Source organism: Peromyscus californicus, unplaced genomic scaffold (genome assembly GCF_007827085.1).
Source record: "Peromyscus californicus insignis strain IS unplaced genomic scaffold, ASM782708v3 Scaffold_8__1_contigs__length_139910024, whole genome shotgun sequence".
Classification (NCBI taxonomy): domain Eukaryota; kingdom Metazoa; phylum Chordata; class Mammalia; order Rodentia; family Cricetidae; genus Peromyscus; species Peromyscus californicus.
In genome coordinates this window covers 119,877,734-119,898,129 of record NW_026294606.1, presented here as the reverse complement: position 1 = coordinate 119,898,129, position 20,396 = coordinate 119,877,734, and the positions used below count along the sequence as shown (strand labels likewise).

Genomic DNA, 20,396 nt, shown 5'->3' with positions numbered 1-20,396 from the left:
CCCTCAGCAGTGGAAACTGGTTTCTAGGTTTTCAAATTCTGTTTGGAGGCGAGACAGTTTGCTAAGACTAACTGGCATGCTGACCAGTACAGATACAATTTCAGAGATGTTTGTACTATCCTCATAGTCCAAAATCCTTTTTTCCCCTCAGAATGCTGGAGTCTGAACTCAGAACCTTGTTCCTACTCTGTGAGCATTCCACTGCTGAGCTATAGTCATGAGATACTTTGTATCCTAGAACCCACAGATAAATAGGTGTTCATGACGTGGCAGTGAATTAAATGTCCTTAGCATGGGAAAGAGACCAGCATCACCCTGTCAGAGGTGCCCTGGTCATTGCAGAGTTTCTTGTTCCATGGACTAGTTCTGTACATTGAACTATGTCCCCTGAACTGCAGCTGCCCGCTGGGAATACCTTCAACCATAGAGAGTGCACCCCCACATGCTGCTGGGTCCTCCCAGGCCTTATCTGCAGCACCCACATTTTAGAGAGGTGACAGTGGTTACCGGAAGGATGGCTTGCCAATCATGATAGGCACACGTGGCCTAAATAACTCCACCTCCAGCAGCCTCTTGCCAGGAGTTTGGAGAGTTAAATCCCGTGCACAGCGTTTTGTTCAAGGTCTTCTCTTCGATCTCATTCCTTAGATAGAAGTCTTAGATATGATTGGAGAAGCCCTGAGATACCCCCAACTCCTCTGGCTTAGTTAAAGAGACAAGCAGTCCCACAACCAAATCCTGGGAGCTTACAGCACAGGGGAATGAAAACCTCCACCCCAGCTGAGTTGGAATCAAAGATGCTAGAATGGAAAAACAGTTCACACCAGTCGCTTTCCGTTTTAGGAAACATCTCCAGCCTAGGTGAAGAGTTCAATAGAGCATTTGCGTTTGTGAAGGCAGGTGACTGTCTTGAGAATGGTGTGGTGTGGGAAGAGAACAGCCAGAGCGTGGGGAGGGAAGTACTAGGGAGTGTTCAGCCTTTCACTCCACTTTGACTGTTCCTCATTCCAGGCTGAGCTGTGCTGTATGCAAGCCGCTGGGCGTGGTGGTACTCACCTGGAACCCCCGTACTCAGGAGGCAAGAGAATCTTAAGTTTCAGAACAGCCCGGACCGTGTAGCAAGGCACATACACACACACACACACACACACACACACACACACACACACACACACACACATCCCAAACAAACCTACAAAAAGTTAGTGAAGGAAAAAAATACAAACGAATTGGACTTCACCAAAATTATAAACTTTTGTGCATCAGAGAACATATCAAAAAAGTTATTCTTGATTATCAACTTGAGGGGATCTGGACTCAACTAAGAGACCTGCCTCTGGGTAGAACTGTGAGGGCATTTCCAGAGAGTATTAGCTGAGGAGAGAAGACTTCCATGGGAGGCCTGGGCAGAGAGGCCCAGGCAGAGAGACCCAGCAGAAGCAAAACTAACAGTAGTATAGCACGTCACCTGAAGTTACAAAGACAGTGAATGCAGTAGCTGAAAACACTCCACCACTTACCCCTGCAGCACACTCACCTCAACCCCGAGACTTCCGAGAAGCTACTGTTCATTATTTCTTACCTGCGACTCTGGTTTCTGCCGGTGGGCCAGGCCTCAGCTGGTCACACAGGGCTCCGGCAGTGGCTAGGGCACAGAGCTGCTTCAGCCATGGCTCTGGCATTGCTTGACTCCCTTCTTGGCATTTCAGGGAGGCCCTCTCCCCGTGGTCTTTCCAGCAGGGTATCATTCAGTCTTCAGAGGCAACTCAAGACTCCTAAGGTTACAAAAGCAGAAATCGCCGTGTTTGTAAGAAATCAGTCAGTCTCACATCTCCTTAACTGGTTCTTAAGAGCCAGTTACCACAGACACCATCACACATGTGTGCAGTAAAGGAGAAGAACGTAATACCCATGCATTAAGAATGTAATACTAGCCGGGTGGTGGTGGCGCACGCCTTTAATCCCAGCACTCGGGAGGCAGAGGCAGGCGGATCTCTGTGAGTTCGAGGCCAGCCTGGTCTACAGAGCAAGATCCAGAAAAGGCGCAAAGCTACACAGAGAAACCCTGTCTCGAAAAGCCAAAAAAAAAAAAAAAAAAAGAATGTAATACTTCGTGTAATACCCATAGTTGATCAATCAAGAAAGAACAGTCAGTGCATGTTAGAGGGACAGAAGATGGCACCATGGGAAACAGACGGGCTAGAGAGGGACACTCTTCTGTCTTCCTGTACTGTCTTCTATATCATCAGACTTAGAGCTTCGGGGCGACCCAGTAACACTCGAGGAGAATGATTTGCAGGATGAGCTCTGGAGTGCAGGCTCTGGTGGTTCGGCAAGTTACATTCCCACTCAGTGTTCCCGTCTGTGAGGTGGAATGCTAACGGCACCGGCATCGGTGGGAGCCACTGACATAAGCCACCTGGTCCAGAGAGATGCTCGGAAGATGTCACAGAGAAACAGGGAGGGCCAGAGGATGCTGCTCTCCAACTTGGTCAAAGCCGAGGGGGCGGCAGGTGAGATTAGCTCCTCAGGACAGAGGTTCTGTCAGATTTGAAGTGGGGAAGAGCAAGCTTGGCTGTCGGAAATGCCCTCACTGGAAAATGGGAAGGCCGCCCTTTCCGGGGAGAGCTCCGCACCCTCTGCTGTGGAGCTGTTGGCCATCCTCACTCGATCCTCAGTGGAGAAATAATCCACAGGTCCGCTGCCCAAAGAGCTCTCTCCTGGAAGCGAACTTTATAAATCATTTTAAAAGAGTTAGTGACCGTGGTTCCCAGGCACTTCCAGGAGACTAACTTAGGACCAATTAAATCCTGTGCAGTGTGTATTTGTGTGTCTGCTGCTCTTCCGGACAGATCTCTCCCCAAGGGCCAGTCATGTGGCAGGCCTAGGCACAACTGCCAGGCATTCACCTTCTTTTCCCACCCTGGGGAGAACTCACATGTCTTCCTCACCCAGGAGGCAGTGTAGCCTGGTCCTATCCCCATACTAGCCATCACATTTTAAAATACCATCCTTTTTTCTCCATATGGTTGCGGGGAAAAAAAAGTGAATCAATAGTAGAGTTTGTGGCGTTGCTTGAAGGCCAGAGCAAAGGCCGTTTTGGAAGGACTGCCTTCCTGGCTTTTCTTCATTCATGCTTCACAGGCAAGGCCACTTGCGAGTGGCATGTCCAAAGCCTGGCCTTGGAACTTACTGTCAGACACCTCTGGGCATGAGGCATCTCTGAGGCGGTCAGCACATAGAGAGAGCAACTGAAATCAGCAAGCCAGCAGAGGCTGCATAATGGGCCTCAGTGAGGCAGGCTGGGCGAACTCCCAGGTGTTCTCAACTGCAGAATGTTCTTCCAAAAAGAATAAATTGCAACTTAGCAGTCTGAAGAGAAGTCTGGCTCCCCAACAGGCCAGGCTCAGGGCAGGAGGTCACAGCAGCCAATCAGGCCTCACTATGGTGGCCCGGCTCAGCGCCCAGCCCTGGCCATACCCAGCTGCCCGTCTCCCGCTCTGCTTGGGAAGAAGCAGGGCTTCCCCGTTAATCGCCCATTTTCAAAAGCTGAAGGTGGCTTGTAATGGGCCTCCTGTCCGCAGACGCCTCTCTAATGACATGCTGCTCCAGCAGATGTCATCCTTTGATTCCTTATGACCTTCTGGATTTGGGCAAATGAGAAAGTGCCTAGGTTCCACAGTGAGGGCCTCTGGGTGTCTGTGCAAAGAGCCTCTGTCATCCACCTCACCCCCTCATCACTACAGACATCATGGCAAGGACATGGCCTTGCTCGTTTGTTGTGTGGTGAAAAAGCCTTCTTCCCGGAGCCAGGGGCTATGAGATGAGGTGGCCAGTACTGGTCAACCCTTCAGTATTTACCAGATGTGACTACAGGTCTCCATGCTGTCTCAGCTTGACAGATGAGACAGTGCCTCTTAAGTGCCCTCCTCAAGGTCACCTCACAAGCAAGCAAATGCTGGTCCTAGGAGAATAAGGTTACCCCCAGACAGTGACGGAACCACAGGCTCCTAGGGCCCAGAAGAACGTGCCTGGCCCCTGCCATCTGCTAGCGGACATGACTAGAAGAAATAGCTAGTACCTTGAATCCCCTGCCTCTCTCTTTCTGTGGCCAAGATAGAGAACAGGCCATGTGCCCGGTTAGCCAAAGGTTTAAGGGCCCCAGTACTCCCCTAGGGCCATCTCTCAGGCAGTCTCCTTTCTTCCCAGGGTTCCAGGGGACTCTGTTCAGAGATAGTGTTCCCAGAAGCACATGGGGAATCTTAGAATTAAGTCTGCTCTCTCTGTATAAAAACTACTTTGCAAGCCAAGTCATATTCAAACCAGCCCAGCTCTGGTTCTGGTCCATATAAGGCTGGACCTCTTCCTCAGCCTGAATCCACAATGAAGAAAAGCAAAGCAACATCACCACAAACTGGATGTGAGCAGAATTCTGGCACAGGGACACCTTGGGTGGACTCAGGATCACAGGAGGCTTTAACCTGTCTCTTAGGTTCTAGTGCAAAGGGGGCAATTCCTGAACACTGTGGGCACAGTAAGGCTCAGAGTCTACCCTCCCTCTCAGCCCCAGAGCAGGTGGGAGCCAAGAGACGCCAGGAAGATTCTCCGTGAGTTTCGCCAGTTCTGTGTGGGGTCGAGCATAGAAGCTTCCTCTCATGGAGGCTTTCTACAAAGCACTGGGATGAAGACCCCCTGTGCAAAGTTCTTCAGCGGTTCAGCCCTCAGGAACAGTCCAGGCTCCACAGTGGCCTCCAAGACCCTAGGCTTCACTGACTCCATCTTCATCCTCACACTCCTGCAGCCACAATGACGTAACTTATTCTCTTCCCCAGTAAACAGCTGCCAGAGCCACCCTGCCAGTGCCTCGCCAATGTTCCCATTCTCTCTTTTCTTCACATACCCATCTAACGCCAAGGAGCGTTTGTCTCTACAAAAGACCATCTTACTGTAGCTTACAGACGACAGCAGAAAAGTACTGGTTTCTCCTCGTTCCTACTTCCTTTATATAGAATCTTGCTTTTGATGGGAGAGGAAGGGCCAGGCCAGCCACTTCCCAGCTTCCCTTGTGGGCTGGCCTTCTTAGGAAGAGGGGCATATTTCACTTTCTTCCCCTCCTCCTCCCTGACTGGGACTCCAGTATGGTGGCTAGAACACATTGGACCACAGGGGACTTCAAGAAAGACAGTCATCTGTGGATGGCGGAGCAGAACCTAGAGGGAGCAGCAAGTTCCTATAAATTTATGGACTGTCTTCCAGGGACCTACACCCCCGACTTCTTGAGTGTGAAACAAAGATGAGCATCCATCCCCTTTAACCACCACAGCTCCTGTCCGTCCGTCCCCCCCCCCCCCCCCCCCCGCCAGCAGCCAAATGCAGGCTCCACAAATCTGCACCCTTGCCTAGTCTACTGCCTGTTCTAGTTGCTCTCTACCACTGTAATAAAGCATCCTGACCAAAACCAACCTGGGAGGAAAGGAGGTTTCCTTCGGCTGGCACTCCCATGTCACTCTCCATCATTGAGAGGAGTCAGGGCAGGAAGTGATGCAGAGGCCATAGAGGAATGCTGAGTTCAAGCATGCTATGCTTTGGGCTTCTCTTCTTCATAAGAGCCACACCACCGACCACAAAGGTCCCTGCAAAGGAGTAATGCTCTCCGGCCTGCAAATGAAATGACAGCCTAGAGCCTGTACACTCTGACCAGTGGCACAGCAGTCTCCCATGCACAGTGTCATGTCTGAGAGAACCAGAACCTGCCTGCAAACACAGCTTTTAAACCACAATGACAGTGTCTGGTGGTACTTCTGATCCTATCAAGAAAGAAAAATGCTTGGCTAAACAGTGACCTAAGTTCTGGTTTGTGTGACACTCTGGCCTTGTGACCTGGAACAAGGCCCCCAGTCATTTGTCCCCAATGATGAGATAACACCTCTGTGTCCTACCCTAGTGGTAAGAAGCGTGTGAGATAGTGTGTGTGCATCTTTGTTCAGAGTTGGGGAGGTTCTTACGGGTTATCTCACCCAACCCCTCATCATACAGGTGAGCCAGGGTGGCCAGAAAGTCAAGATTTTATCTGAGGTCACAGGGTAAAGTAGTGGCAGAGCAATGTCCTAGATTCTCAGACCCACGTCCTCCCCACCACAGTACCCTCCTTGTGCACAGGTAGTAATGACATTATTATTACCACCCTGTTCAGTGTGCCACGTACTCTCCATTGCTATTGTTAGGGCTATGCAATAGGGAGATTGATGTCATCCAAGCAGTTCGGCTACAAGTGTTTCCAGTCATTAGTGTGTTCCCAGGTCTTCGTGTATCAAAACCTACTCTAGGCCTGGAGAAGAGAGCAGTGAGCAGAACCACCAGAAAGCCTTTCTTCAGTCCCTGAGCTGTATCTCGGAGGGCAGGAGGGCAGGAGGGCAGGTTAGCGCCATAGACATAAGAGGGGGGAGTTCTGGGTGGAAGGAACGGCATACTAATACCCTGAGTGTGTTCTTGGCCTGCTAGAGGAAGAACAAATAAGCCAGTGTGTATGGAGCCAAATGCACAAGCAGACCAGTGGAAAGAGGGAAAACCAGAGAACTGGAGACAAATACACAGGAAGTGGAGAAGGGTCTTCTGGACCATGGTAAGAACACTGGCTTTGTAGCCCACGCTAGCCTCAAACTCTTCCTCCTTCTTCCTCTCTCCTCCCAAGTACTGAGATTACAGGTGCTCACCACCATGCCCAGCAGCATTTTGACTTCCACTTACCTGTTAAGTCTGTGCAAAGCATGAATCTACATCAGAAGTCTGGTGTGTCCTTAGTGAGCAGGCGTCTCTTGTGTGTGGCCCATCTTCTTTGGAGTCTAAATGTAGACTGTTGCTCAGCACTTGGTATTGGGTGATCCCGAGCTCCCTACTGCAAGCAGCATGGACCTTTGAGACGTTCTTGGGCCTCAAGTTGCAAATAGGGTTAAAATGGACCCGAGGGGGAGTTTCTCGGCATCCAAACCCCAGTTAAGCAGGTTACTCAGAAGTATTTCTGGGCCGGGCAGTGGTGGCGCACGCCTTTAATCCCAGCACTCGGGAGGCAGAGCCAGGCGGATCTCTGTGAGTTCGAGGCCAGCCTGGGCTACCAAGTGAGTTCCAGGAAAGGCGCAAAGCTACACAGAGAAACTCTGTCTCGAAAAACCAAAAAAAAAAAAAAAAAAAGAAGTATTTCTGAAAGCCACAGTGCCGTGGAGACAGACCGACAGGTGAGCATATGGGGAACAGAGACGCAGATTTTGTTCACAGCTTACAACTCCAGTGCTCGACCCTAAGTCAGAACATCTGGCCCTAGATTCAGTGAGCCATTGTCCTTTGCTTGGCTTATCTCTCCAGAGCATGAATGGATTATGCTCCAGTGTCTGTCTGTCTTTGACTCTGCAGGCAAACAGCCTTTGTAAAAACCAGACCCTCTGTATAAATCAGATTTTTCTGTGACATCTGCTTCTTGCCCAGGTTATGTAATTTCTAGTTTGGGGAAATCAATGGCATTGGCTCTCCTGCTTTTATTTTTATAACTATGTTTATTACCCATGTGACAGCTATTATCTGATTCTGAATAAATGGAATTTTCCCAAACATTTGAAAAAAAAATCCTAGCATTTCCAAATCCTGAGATTTGCAGGAAGAAATGCTTTTTGAAATGTTATGAGTGTGTCTACAAACCACGCTGACTTGAATTTCTGGTCCTAAGTTATTCTAGAGTCTTTCTGAAGTTTGAGACTATCCCGTGCAAACTTGACTTAGGTTTCAAGCAACAGGGAAGTCATGAAATTGGAAAGAGTTATCTTTTGTCAATCATAGCCCTTTGTGGGGTGTTGTGCTGACAGAGAGACAGTGGAGAGGCCGTATTTTATGGCTGAAAGCAGGGCTTGATCATACCCAGTGGGGATTTTGTTCCAGTAATTGCATCCAATTGGACCTTCTGCCACGGCGCAGGTACGGCATTAATAACACTCATTAAGTCATATGGCCGTGTGCTTCCCTCCCAATGGCTGAGTCACTGGCAGAATATATTTTCTTCCAAGTGTTTGTTTTCATTGTTGCCCTTTAAAAATAATGAGTTCATTCTATTCCCTTGCAAGGAAAGCCACTCTAGCCTCCTTTGAAATTGTATATCTTTTGTCAAGCACATTTCTGCAGTGCGTCCGTAGCTTTGTGTGCCGGGGAACCCAACCCGGCCTCTCTTAAAGCATCCAACCAAGTTGCCTCAGACTTGATACATAGACCCGCCAACCCGTTTGACCTTTATATTGTTACCCTTGAGCAGGTAGAAGTCATGCAGGCTTCAGGTGACCCTATCATGTGACCAGAGATCAAAGGTCAGCAGCTCCTAAATGTTCTGCTGTCAAGGTAGCCCATTCATCACCATCATTATGCAACTGACAAGCCGACAAATGAACCTGGGATAAAATTATTCTCAACCTTCTGCCTCCCGGATTTACACCCGAGAGGTGGGCCAAGCAGTCTCTTAATAAGTGGTTCCGTGAGCCTGCCAGCATTCCTGAAGTGGGGGGAAGGACCTTGGGAGACCTGCTGGATGCTCTGAGCCTGGAAGGTCACTGGTTGTCCGCTTACCAGGCCCCGTTGCATATCTACAGAAGCCATCCTGTCTCTGGTTTCCTCCTTAGATGAATTCAGTATTAGCTCTGCATGATCGCAAAGACACCCTGTGTCCCCCATGACCCTGCCTTAGCATCACTGTGGTCCTCTGGGTAAGTTTATATGGTACAGGTTTGTCCTGAATGGCCTGCTCTTCAAAGTCACTTATAAAAACTAAGGTTCTCAGGACCCTCCTCTGGAGAGTCTGACTTGGGGCTTATGCATTTTAGTATAGATACCCACCCACCCCCCCCCCACGGAATTCGTTCTTCGTTTGCGTTTTTGAACAGTATAAAGAACTTGAGGTTCTAAGTCAGATGAGTCTGGCCTTGAAGCCAGACTCTAGCCTATGTATGTTTGGTCATAAAAGCGTGAATTGATTAGTTAATTTTCTGGACTTCAGTTCCTTCTGGGGACAAGACATTTACATGGAAATTGTACAGAGTGTCTGCACGCAGTGTGCATTACCGGCAGCCTTGTGTTTCCAGCAGCATTTTTGCTGTTTCTTTGGTCTGAAAGTTGTCACTGAAGGAGCAGTGGCATGATCTAGAATAACTTTGTACTTCTGCCATGGCAACAAAAACCCCAACAAACCTCGGAGGGCCATTTCCAGAGCAACGGGAGTAAGGGGATGCTGGGAGGACCTTGCAGGATAATCACCTAGACAGGGCGCAGAGCTCTGACCGAGGCAGGCCACATTAACGATAGAAGAGGACATGGCATTCCTTTAGGCTCCTGCAAAAAGACTAGAGATGCCTTTGGGCCATATTGTGACTAGAAAGGGTTCCTGACTTAAAATGGCAGGAAGCTCTTGCATCCCCATCTCATTACCTCCTGATCCGGCCACACTCTGAGCACCTTTCTGTCTCTGGTAGAGCCTCTGCCCCGGTCCCTGAGCCAGGAAGACCAGAAGCCGTTAGCAAAGGAAGTCTCTTCTTAGAATCCCAAAGTTGGAAAGCTCTTTGCTCTTTCTCCTTTAAAAAATAAAACAAAACAAAGACTTTGATGCTCATTCCCTGATAAACAGCGTATAGCAGGAAATATTCATTTTGGCTCATGGGTTCAGAGGTTTCTGCCTGTGGTTGACTGGCCTTGGTCTATCTAGCCAATAGTGAGGCAGACAGACATCATGGTGGCAGGAACATGATGTAATAGACTGCTCACCTCTTGACAGACAGGAAGCTAAGAGACAGAGCAAAAGGCTAGGAACAAGACATAGCCTTCAGTGGCACACCTCCAGTGAGCCAATGATCCATTTAATTGGGAATCCATGAATGGGTTAATTCATTGATTGGATCAGAACCCTCATGAGCCAATCACTTACTTTCCCAGCACTGCACCTCTGAAGTCAAGCCTTTGGGTATGTGCTTCATATCCAAAGCATGCTACCTGTAGTTTTTGGGTGACATTAGGGCTAATATTATTTTTCAGACAAATTATGGGTCTTCTGCGTTCTGAAGGAAAGAGTTGGGAGCTCTGAAAGTTACTTTATACAGGAAATGCTTTTTGAGTCTCAAAGAGGTGTGAGTTTCAGTAGCTGGCTCTTTCCAGCTACTTCCTTGGCCCAGCCATCAGAATGGTACAGTCAGCACTCCATCCACACAAACAGAGTGTTTGACCAAGATCCAGACAGCAGGCTGCCTGTGCTGAGCAACCTAGCCATCTCTTGGGCAATGACCGGTTGGGATTGGTAGCATCATCTTGGTATTCAAAAGTGTTTCAGGTTTATTTGGTATTTGGAGCCTTTGAAAAGCATCTGTACAGCCTTTTGTTTATTAGACTCCTCCTTTCTTCCCATGGTGGGAGGTGCAAAGATCAATATACATCTAGGATTTAAACCCAGGTTCAAGTGTCTGTGTTTGAAAAGTACTGTCTGCTAAAAAGGTATGTCGAGCCAGAGGAAAGAAAGATGGCCTCCCTCTGATGTGTGTGGACTATACTGATCTGAAAATACTAATGTGACATGGAGGCAGGAGGTGAAAAGCCTTTCACAGGGAGAGTAGGCGGGCCCCTCACGGAAATTCAGTTAGGAACTGCTTCGGCATTAGGTAAGCTGAGTTATGTAAAACTGGAAAGCTAACTTATGAGATCACCTTTACAAAGTAGATCATCATGGTAACTAAGATAAGGTGGCTCCTCATTGTTAGCGTTTTCCATAATGTGAGAATAGCAGCAATAAAAATCCACAAAGACGGGTTAGAGTGCCAAGGCTAAGTTTGCGTGTCACATGCTTCAAAGGCGTGTGTGTCTGTGTCTGTGAGTGTATATATATGTGTGTGTGTGTGTGTGTGTGTGTGTGTGTGTGTGTGTGTGTGTGTGTGTGTGTATAGAAAGAGAGAGAGAGAGAGAGAGAGAGAGAGAGAGAGAGAGAGAGTCTCAGTAACCGAGACTGGCTTTGAACTAATAATCCTCCTGCTTTTTCTCCTCTGTGCTGAAATCTTAGGCATGCCACCACCATGGCAGCCTAAGGCTGAGATCATTATATCCCTGCCTGCACACATGCTCATACTGAAATAAATTGACACAAAATACCGTGAGGCTGTGCGAAACAGTGCGATGAAATGGTCCGAGGTTAGATTTTAAATAGTGGGTTTAAGAGGGACAACGTGGATAAACCCCTTAAATCATGCATGTGGTAAGGAATGGGCGGCCATGCTAGATAGAAAATGCTGCCTCACTCTGTGTGGCGGATGTGCTGACTCTCAGTGTCCAGAGAGGCTGAGTGCGACAGATACTTTGGGTAGCCACACTGATCTCCAGCTCCCTGAGAGCTCAGGCCTTAGGAAACCGTGGCCCTCCAGTCATTATCTCCTGCTTTCTTTGCGCTGCTCCAGGCTCTTGGGCTTTGTGGGTTAGCATGGATCTCCCCAGTGTTTTTTCCTTGAGGCCTCATAAGCCTTGCAACTGGTGTTTATTGTTTGAGAGAATGTATTTGGATAGGGTTGACATCCTAAAGCAGTCTCCTAACTAACTTTAGCCAGAGTGACCCTCACCTCACTGTAGGTGAAAATCCCAGGGGAAATTCTGACTACTTCATTAGTCATGAGAGATTTTTCTAATGATGTTACTAGTTTAAACTAGTCTTGCTTCGGAAGCATCAGTTACTTCCTTTTTATTCCCAAGTGCTAAGAGCCTTCCTGGATAACATTGCATTATCAGCTTCATTTTAAAACTAGATTGCGCACCCTATAGGAGGTGGGTATGTTGGTGTGATTACCTTTATGCGTACTTTACCTACTTTGGAAGGCTTCATATGCATGACTTGATCTCATCTCCCCCGTAACCCAGCAGAGCAGAGGACCGTATACTTCATGTAACAGCTGAGAAACCTGACAGCTTGAGATATTTTCTCAAGGTCACCCAGAGGCTGTAATGAGAGAGGGCTTATGCACTTGAAGGATAAACAGGTATCATTTATTTCTGCAGATAACGCTTGTAAGAACTTCAAAGCCTGGGGGTGAAAAGGAGAAAAGGGAAGGTCGTTCAGTCATTTGCCATAGCAAGAATCTTAGAAATAAGGAAAAAAAATGTTTGTGTCCCCCCACCCCCGCCCCACAAGTGGTTTGAAATCTCCCAAATATCTCAGTTTGGCAAGAATAGCTAAGTAGTTGATGGACAGGACCCATTTTGATCCAAATGGAAATCCATGATAAAGATAGGATGTAATGCAAAGGGCAGCCATCTTCTGTGCAGGGTCCTGGGCCCACCCAGGTTCCTGCCAGCCTTTGGGTTAACCTGGGATAAAGCAGGGCTCCTGCGAATAGTAATCTAGACCCAACCCCTGTTATCTCCTCAGCTGTTTGAAGGGGCGGGGGATCCACAGCTCGTGGGTGTTGGACTTTCAAATAACAGATTGTAACTATTTTCCTTAGTGTCTGCTTTCTTCTTCCCAGTAAAGAACTCTCATTTAGTGGTTCGTTTTTCTTGTCTCTTCTTGACCTGTGCTCGGTGCTATTTCTCCATGAAGTTTGTGGGTGTTTAGCTTGTCCATCCTTGTGAGTCTATTAGCAGAAACCATTTGTCCTGAAACTTTATCATTGTCTGGAGAGTGTCGGAAATGTTACCTGTCCTTCTTTATTTGTTGCAAAATTTAGGGACAAGGAAGAACCATATGTGTTTTCTTAAAATCAATGGCCAGCACATTACTGTAAAACCTATTGATTAAAAACACAAAGTATAATGTTAGTCATTTAGTCTGTGAAGTGACGCGATAAGGGAAGAAATTTATCCTTTGACTTTTGCATTAACCTTTATTGACTGCTTGCATACCCATAATTAACACACACTTTAGCTAAAGTGGTTAATTTTAGCATGGTGGCCGATGTTCACTAATGTAGCTGCCGTCTTGATCACCCAGATGTGAGGGAAGCCCTGGGGGAAATCAGTAAGTTACACCTCAGGGTGGAGGCTGCAGGACCTCTGGGCCAGCCACCTTCCTGCACTCTAACTAGGTCATTCAGAGAGAACCATTCCTGAGCAGCGGAGAGCTTTGAGGGTGGCCCATTGAGTTGTTTGAATGGAAGCCTGGTGAATTTGGGCAAGAGAGGGATAAAGGGCTTGTAGTTTTTGTTTTATTTTGTTCTGTTTTGTTTGACTCCCCTTTAAGTATTTCAAGAGAGGGGCAGGATTTTCTAAGGAGATCCAGGTTTCCTTGCTAACTCCAGAAGCACCCAAAACTGGAATTTTTCCCTTAAGAGATGAGAATGGAGGTCAGAAGGGGAAGCTGTGACCTTCATACTGGGTAACTAGGGATGGGAAGAGCTGGGAAGAGCACTAAGTTGGGTAGGATCTTTTAGATGTTCTGGGAAGATCATCCAGTTCTGGCTGCGGAAACTGCTTATTTCCTAGCAAAAGCCCTCAAGTTTATCATTTCAAGCACAGACAGTTTGTGTGCATGCTGTACACTATCAGCAGTTACATGGACGCATGGTGGGACTGTGACCATGGATCTTGTAAAATGTGGCAAGAGTGGCAGGCATCATCAGGTTCTTTGGGTTGCAAGTAACAGAAAAACCTACCTCAGACGATAAAGCTTGAGAGAATGCACTCCGCAGAGACCGAGCTCAAGTGAGCCTTCTCCACCTGACAGTATGGTTTAGAACCTGCCACTGGTGGCAGAGAAGCAAAGTAACCCTGGAAGGTCAGGGTTGCACAGATCAGGAGACAACAAAGTATTTTCCCTCAGCTCCTGCATCAGACCTCAGGTTGACTCTCTTTTCTGCAGACTCTGTCTGGCACCTCTCTAGCCATTCCCTATGAGTAGGAGTAGGTGGTGCTAACTATACCATCATGCTTGGCATTTCTAAAGCACATCGTTAAGACACTCATGGCCCCTCTCTTGTGCAGGGGACTGTAGGATACAGGGTACGCATGCTAACAAACAACCCAGCATGGTTCCAGTAAGTGGCAAGTCCACACGAAGCAGCCACCACTCCTTCCTTAGTGTGGGTTGGTGGCTGCTGGTCCTGCTGAGTCTGCGCACTATAGCCTGCCGGCGGCTTCGCTGGGTAAGCCTCATGTCTCAGGATGCTACTTGTGGCAAGATTCAGCCACAGGCTGTTTGATTCAAGGCAGAAAGAACCATGCCAAGGCTGCCGAGCTTTCCCTAGAGAACCTGTCCAAAGACCCCACCAGGGACTTTGGAAGGAGGAGGGAGCCACTGTGCAACAGTCAGGACTCTGGTGGCATCACTTATCTGTCACTGTCACTCATGGTGGAAGGAATGATAGTGGTGATATTTAATAGTTACTGAGCTGTGTGCTGGGCAGTATCCCAAACGCTATCTCTGTTCGTTCATTTAATCACAGCAAAGTCAGGATGTTATTACTGCAACACACACACACACACACACACACACACACACACACACCAGCTTTCTTGTAGGGAATATTTCCCCAGATTCCTCGGGCATGCTTGAAATAATGGTTGATAATAATAATAAGTTTTCCTGGGCATACATGCCTAGGATAAAGTTTAAATTAAAGATAGGCACAGAAAGAAAGATGAGCACCAGAACCATTTTAACAGTGCACTGTTAAATGGAGTTAGATGAATTTAGTTGTCTTTCTCAAAATACCATAGGAGCCACTCACCCTGAGGGTGGTACTGTGAGGTGTCTCCAATGAGGAGGTGAGCTGGCATGGGTGACATTAACATAGGTGCTTTGATGTAGCCTGGGGCCACTGTTGACCTTCTGACATTATGTCAGGAGGACTGTCTGCCCTCTGTGACTCAAGATCATGGCGATGTGGACCAAGTAGTTCGTACTATGTACTTACATGGTTATGAGAGACACAGGTGACTCACATCCTGGGTGGGACACAGGGTCCCATCACACTGCTCAGAATCGTGCACAATTTAAAACATACAAATTATTTCTAGAATGTTCCATCGGTTGACTGTGGGTAACTGAAAACAAATGCATAGGTAGCAGGAACTACTGGGCCGTTGTGGTTATTCTTACCTTTAGATAGACAAGAACCCACAGCCCCGTAAGATAAAGAACTGCCCAAATGACGTGTCCCTCCGAAGCAGCATCTCCAGAGAACACACCATGACCCTTGATGCTGCCATCTCCCTTCGGCCCCACCTAAGGACACCAGGACCCCAGCAGACGGGGTGATTTGAGCAAAAGAGGGCAAGCCTCCAGATCACCCCCAACCTCTTCTTGTCCCCTTCCACAGTCTGGTGCAACACTGAACAGCTCGAGGGAGCAGGAGTCCCTTCTCAACATGGAGCCCTGCTTAGCCCTCACGCTGGTTTTTGGAAGTTAGCAAGGAGTAATGGCCGTCGAGAAGAATTTTACAGCAATTTTAGTATAGCTGAATTGGGCCCCCGAGAAGCTCAACAAAGGTTCTTGTCCTAACCCATATGGAGTCAGTGGCTGTGTGTAACACACACACACACACACACACACACACACACACACACACACACACACATACATACACACACATACACACACACATGTATGTATGTATGTATGTATGTATGTATGTATACCACTCCAAGCCTGCCAGGGTCTTTATGAAACCAGGTAGATCCCTCATCAGCCATCCTTGGTGGGAACAGTAGCAGCAATCCGGGAGGCAGCTTGCACAGAAGCAGGCCAGCGTTCACACAGCTCTGCCATGGCTCTGAATATTTTTAGTACTTTCTCAAAGTGAGGAGGCAAAACCATTTGACAGCTGAGAAAGCATCTCTATTGACTTTTTACAAACCTTATGATATTCTAGGTGGATCAACACTTATCACAGCCCTTTAATCTGCCAAGCAGGATAATATGTGCACGGATAATTTATCCACTGTGAGATTGAAATGCTCAATTTGGAATAACTTTCCCTGCCCAGTAAATTGAGCATTACTCTGCGATTCTGAGGTCGAGAGAAAGCACAATTTAAAAAGCTTTGCTGGGTCCCTTTGTAATTAGTCGCAGCTTCCCTTGAATATTAATTCCCCCCTCGTCTCTTTCAAGTGATTTAGAGACTGTCACAGGACTTGCAGAGATGCACCCCGAGAAGGGCGGCAGCAAGCTGCGTGGGCTCCAGCACCTATTATGAAGTAGGCTGCAGAGCGTGCCCTCTGCCCCTCCATGCCGTGTGTGCTTATCAGCACAAACAGTTGAATATTTATGCTAAGAGGATTGTCGAGAGCTGCTTCTGTTGCTTTAATTCTTGTTTTAAATAAATAATGAGAACATTTAAACACATTACTCTTCTTGGGGCCCCGAGGTCAGCTAATCTTATTATTTATGAAGTGATGTGCTACATAATAGTACTTAGTGCGTGTTAACAGACGCTATTATCAGGGTCTGATGCAGAGAGCAGAAGATATATTGGAATGTTACGTGTAATGTACGACGGATTGAGTGCATAGGATGCTGGTATAGCAATTAACCACATGCGAAAATAGGTGTAAAGTTGAAGTATGCTTTCCCCTGGGAATCCCCTCACCATTAATAATCCCCCAGAGAAGAAATGTCTTTCCATGAAGATCTGACCCAGTCCTCTGACTTGAAGTGGGTGTGGCCGCTCTCCAGCTGACAGCAGGGGTGGGGAGGGGTGGGTGGCAGCGGTAGGGGTCCCTACAGAGCTGGTGTAAGCACAGGTTTGGTGCGTGTGCTCTCCCTGTAAGAAATCGTTTGTTACTTATCGTACCCATTTCTCTTTCTATGACCCTTATGTTTCAGATAACTAGAGCTGAAACCAAAGCATTTCCCAAGCCCAATTTTAGATGAGCTCGACTCTCCAAGAGGGTGGTGCCTCAGAGATGGGAGGGTGTTACCCCAACTTTTTCCTACCAGGCTATAATTTAGCTGCATATGATAATTAATTTCTCTACTATTGATGAATAATCCATTTAATAAAAACGGTGATTTAAGTGTTTTCCTTGGGGACTAACTCTTGCTAGCCTCTTAATTTAATTTGGTGGAAGTTTCCCACCTATTCATCAGCGGAAATGATTATTAACCTCTATTTGCATATATCCTTATAAACCTCTCTCTCCTTGGAGTGCCTTTTTTCTGAGCCCAGCAGGCTGGGACACTTGTAAATCTCCAGGATCTCCAAAGTCAATCCTGGTCTGTAATATTGTTTAATCTATTCTTGGACGTTTTAATGCAGTAAATTCAATTTAATCTTTCCCAGTAATCTAGTAATACATCGAAATCCCACAAACATTTAAATCTGATAATGGCTTAATCACACACTTTAAATAACTGTTGAGATAATGAAAAAATAATTCACCATTTTAAAGGCAGAGTAACTCAATTTCCCTGGTGATTGGCTTTTCCAAAGCCACTGGAGATAATACAGATCTGGGAATTGGAAAAACTTGAGGCTCCAACACTCAGAGGGACGGGTTTTCCTCAGAAATGTGTTCTTTCCGCCTTGCGAGCATCGACTCCCACTTCACCTTCCTCTTCACCTTCACAGCTGTCGACGGAGCGTTTGCCGGTGTTGTTCTCCACGTTTCCCAGAAGCCTGGAGCTTCCGGTGCTTTCCCGGTGAATTAACTCCTGCTCTTCCTCTCCTAGGTGCCAGTCCCGAGTGGTCCGGACTTTATCAGCTCATCAGAAACCAGACTGCCGGCCCTACTGGGAGAAGGATGACCCTTCCATGCCTCTGCCCTTTGACCTCACGGAAGTGGTTGCGGAGATCAGAAGCCAGCTTCTGGAAGCAAAACCCTAAAGGAAGCACAAGTCTTAAGTGGAGAGGGAAAAGCTATCCTTGGCTTTCCTCCCCAAACCTTGCACAAGGGTAGTGTAGACGCCACTCGACCCATAGGTTATACTGGGTTCTGATTCAGAACAGCTAGACAATAAAGCCCACAGATACTGAAATGTTGAAAAATCACTCGTGTTTTAATCTGATTTGATGTTAAACTAGAACACCCCCTCCTCTGCGAAACAAATATTCCCCACTCGTTTTTTCCCTTGGGACTCCTTTTGTCCCCAGGGCAGCAACAGGGATAAGGTAAGCCTGTGACAAGCCTCACCTCTTTTCCTCTATGGCTAGCCACCTCAGAAACTGGGAGTAGACCCAGGCATGGGAGGGACCACAGAACTGGAAACATCCATCCCAGCTGCTCACCTTGGCTTCTGGCGGTTGGGCCATCCAAGATGGCAGTTCCTAGCTAGCTCACTGTGGCTGCGCAGACCTACATTCAGCCCGATTGGAGTTAAAAATCCATTCTTCAGTTGCCCTGGCCGCATGTCAGGTGTCTGGCAGGAGGGTGCCGGTGAGTGGTTTTAGACAACACATATGGATGTCTCTGTTGCAAGTTTCCAAGCAGGCGGTCCCTCTTACAGTTTTCTGTAGCAGCTCTTGCTGTGGAGGAAAGAAATGAAAAACAATCGCTGAACAGTAATCTCCCTCCTCGGAGACAAAGCTCACTGAGGGCCCGACTGTGAGCCCTGTGCAGCACACACAGGAAGAGGAAGGGGCAGCAAAGGAAACAGCCGCATCCTGTCTTTACGGGGCCTCCCTGATCCCATGACAGAGGCCAGCCCTCCAGACACTGTTTCGTGGAGTTAGCATTTCTTTTAAAATTCCCCCATTCACAGGTACTGACAGGTGGCATGGGGACTTGAAGGAGCCAACTCCCCATCCCTGGGATGCCAGAGCATCCGAGACTACGGGGAGATGTTCAGCCTGGATCCTAATTTCAAAGTGCCCGGATTAAGTTCTCCACTCACTCTGTGACCTTCGCATGTCCCTGTGTCTCGGTTTCCTCATCTGTATGATGGGAGATGTTAAAAGTGTCAGCCCCCAACATGAAGATTAAGTGATATGACCGAACTACAGACCTAAAGCAGTTTCTAGCACACCGCTGAGCATCCGATACGTGTTAGTGTTGTTATGTGAGCTGACCTGGAAGTAGCACCCTTCCTCCCCCGCCGCAACCCTCTGCTCTCTGTGTCTCGTGGCCCACACCTCCTTCTGCTGGCCTGAGGCCTTTTGGTGGCCCCAGAAATGTTGGCAACAGTTAGGCCAGTCCCTCAGCCCTCGATTTTCTTGTATTAGTCGGTACGTTCTGCATATGGAAGGGTACACAATCAACAGTTGTTTGGCTGCAGCCAGGATTCCATTTCAGGTGCCCTCCGCCCAGAGTTAGCCACAGGAGCTGCATTTCACAAGCAGCTAGGGTTTCCTGGTGCAGGGACCCGAGTCTCTCAGGCCTTTAGTCACTGAGCCGCTACTTCCTCAGTAGAGAGGGGAGGTACATTCTCACAGGGTACTGACACAGAGGAGATGACATGACCTAAGTAAGCTGTAGGTGGCTTCCGATGTCACAGACTGGCCCACCACCACCATCCCCAGCCATCTGGCTCTGTGGTTTATTAGGCTCCATGATATTTCTTCTATGCTCTATTCCATTAGGTGCCAAAATGAAAAACTGGGAGATTCACATAAAATAAAAATGTCTGCATTCTCTTTAGAAGTCAGGACACCTATGAGCCCCTGGTCTCTCCTCGCATGGCAGTGTCTGTGACCTCTGTGCTCTGCTTCGACCCTGCTGCTCCTTGTCATCATTTTGTAAACACGCTCCCCCAGCAGTGCTTTCTAAACCTGCTTGCTCACACCCTTTAGTAGAAAGCAGTAGTGTCCAGTGCTCAGTACGTGTTCTTCCTGTTGAACTGTGTTCATGGTCTGCTTGTACTGCTGTGCTGTGTGCATCCGTTCATACACAATAAAGAATTAAAAGATGAGAAACCGAAGAGCGTCTGTGCTTTTTCCTTGCACGTGGCGGGGGGGGATGAACGGAAGGGGGTAGGAGTATGGGGGTGGGTGGGGTGGGAGGAGGGGGCAGGGGGTTGGAGGTCTGCTTTGCTGGGTGAATGGAAGTGGTTCTCACATTCTCCAGTTGCTCCTACCCACTTTCCTACCAGCCTTTCCCGGCTGACAGGCTCCAGCTCACTTGAGAAAGGGGGTCTGAAAGATGCACTACACTCAGGGGCTTCTGACCCTCCTCTTCGCAGACTCCAGCAGTGCGGGGAGCCCTAGGTCAGAGCCTACCACCAGCCTCTGTCTTCCGGGGGCTCCAAGGCTCATGGAGCCCCAGGGTACAGAGTGACCCACTTAGGGATTTATACTGTCGTGAGGAGACCAACAAGAACCCAGTACTGTGACAAGATCCTTCTAGATGCTTGTGCTTGGAAGGGAAATACCTGGGTGGATGTGGAGGAGAGCTAGTGACCAGTAACAAAAGAGAAGGGTAGATTATCCAGGGCAGTAGGGAAGATCTTTCCAGAAGAGGAGCTAGCAGTCACA

General features: G+C 48.0%; 1 protein-coding gene across 1 annotated transcript in view; it reads left to right on the top strand.

Moving 5' to 3' along the window:
* The window catches only part of Fto (FTO alpha-ketoglutarate dependent dioxygenase), a 366,039-nt gene extending 346,196 nt beyond the window's left edge, over positions 1-19,843 (top strand). Inside the window, exon 9 of the mRNA XM_052727800.1 lies at positions 17,660-19,843. Coding sequence (XP_052583760.1) covers positions 17,660-17,813 — 154 coding nt within the window. The 3' untranslated portion in view covers positions 17,814-19,843. The remainder of the gene's footprint in view (positions 1-17,659) is intronic.
* The last annotated feature ends 553 nt before the right edge of the window (positions 19,844-20,396 follow it).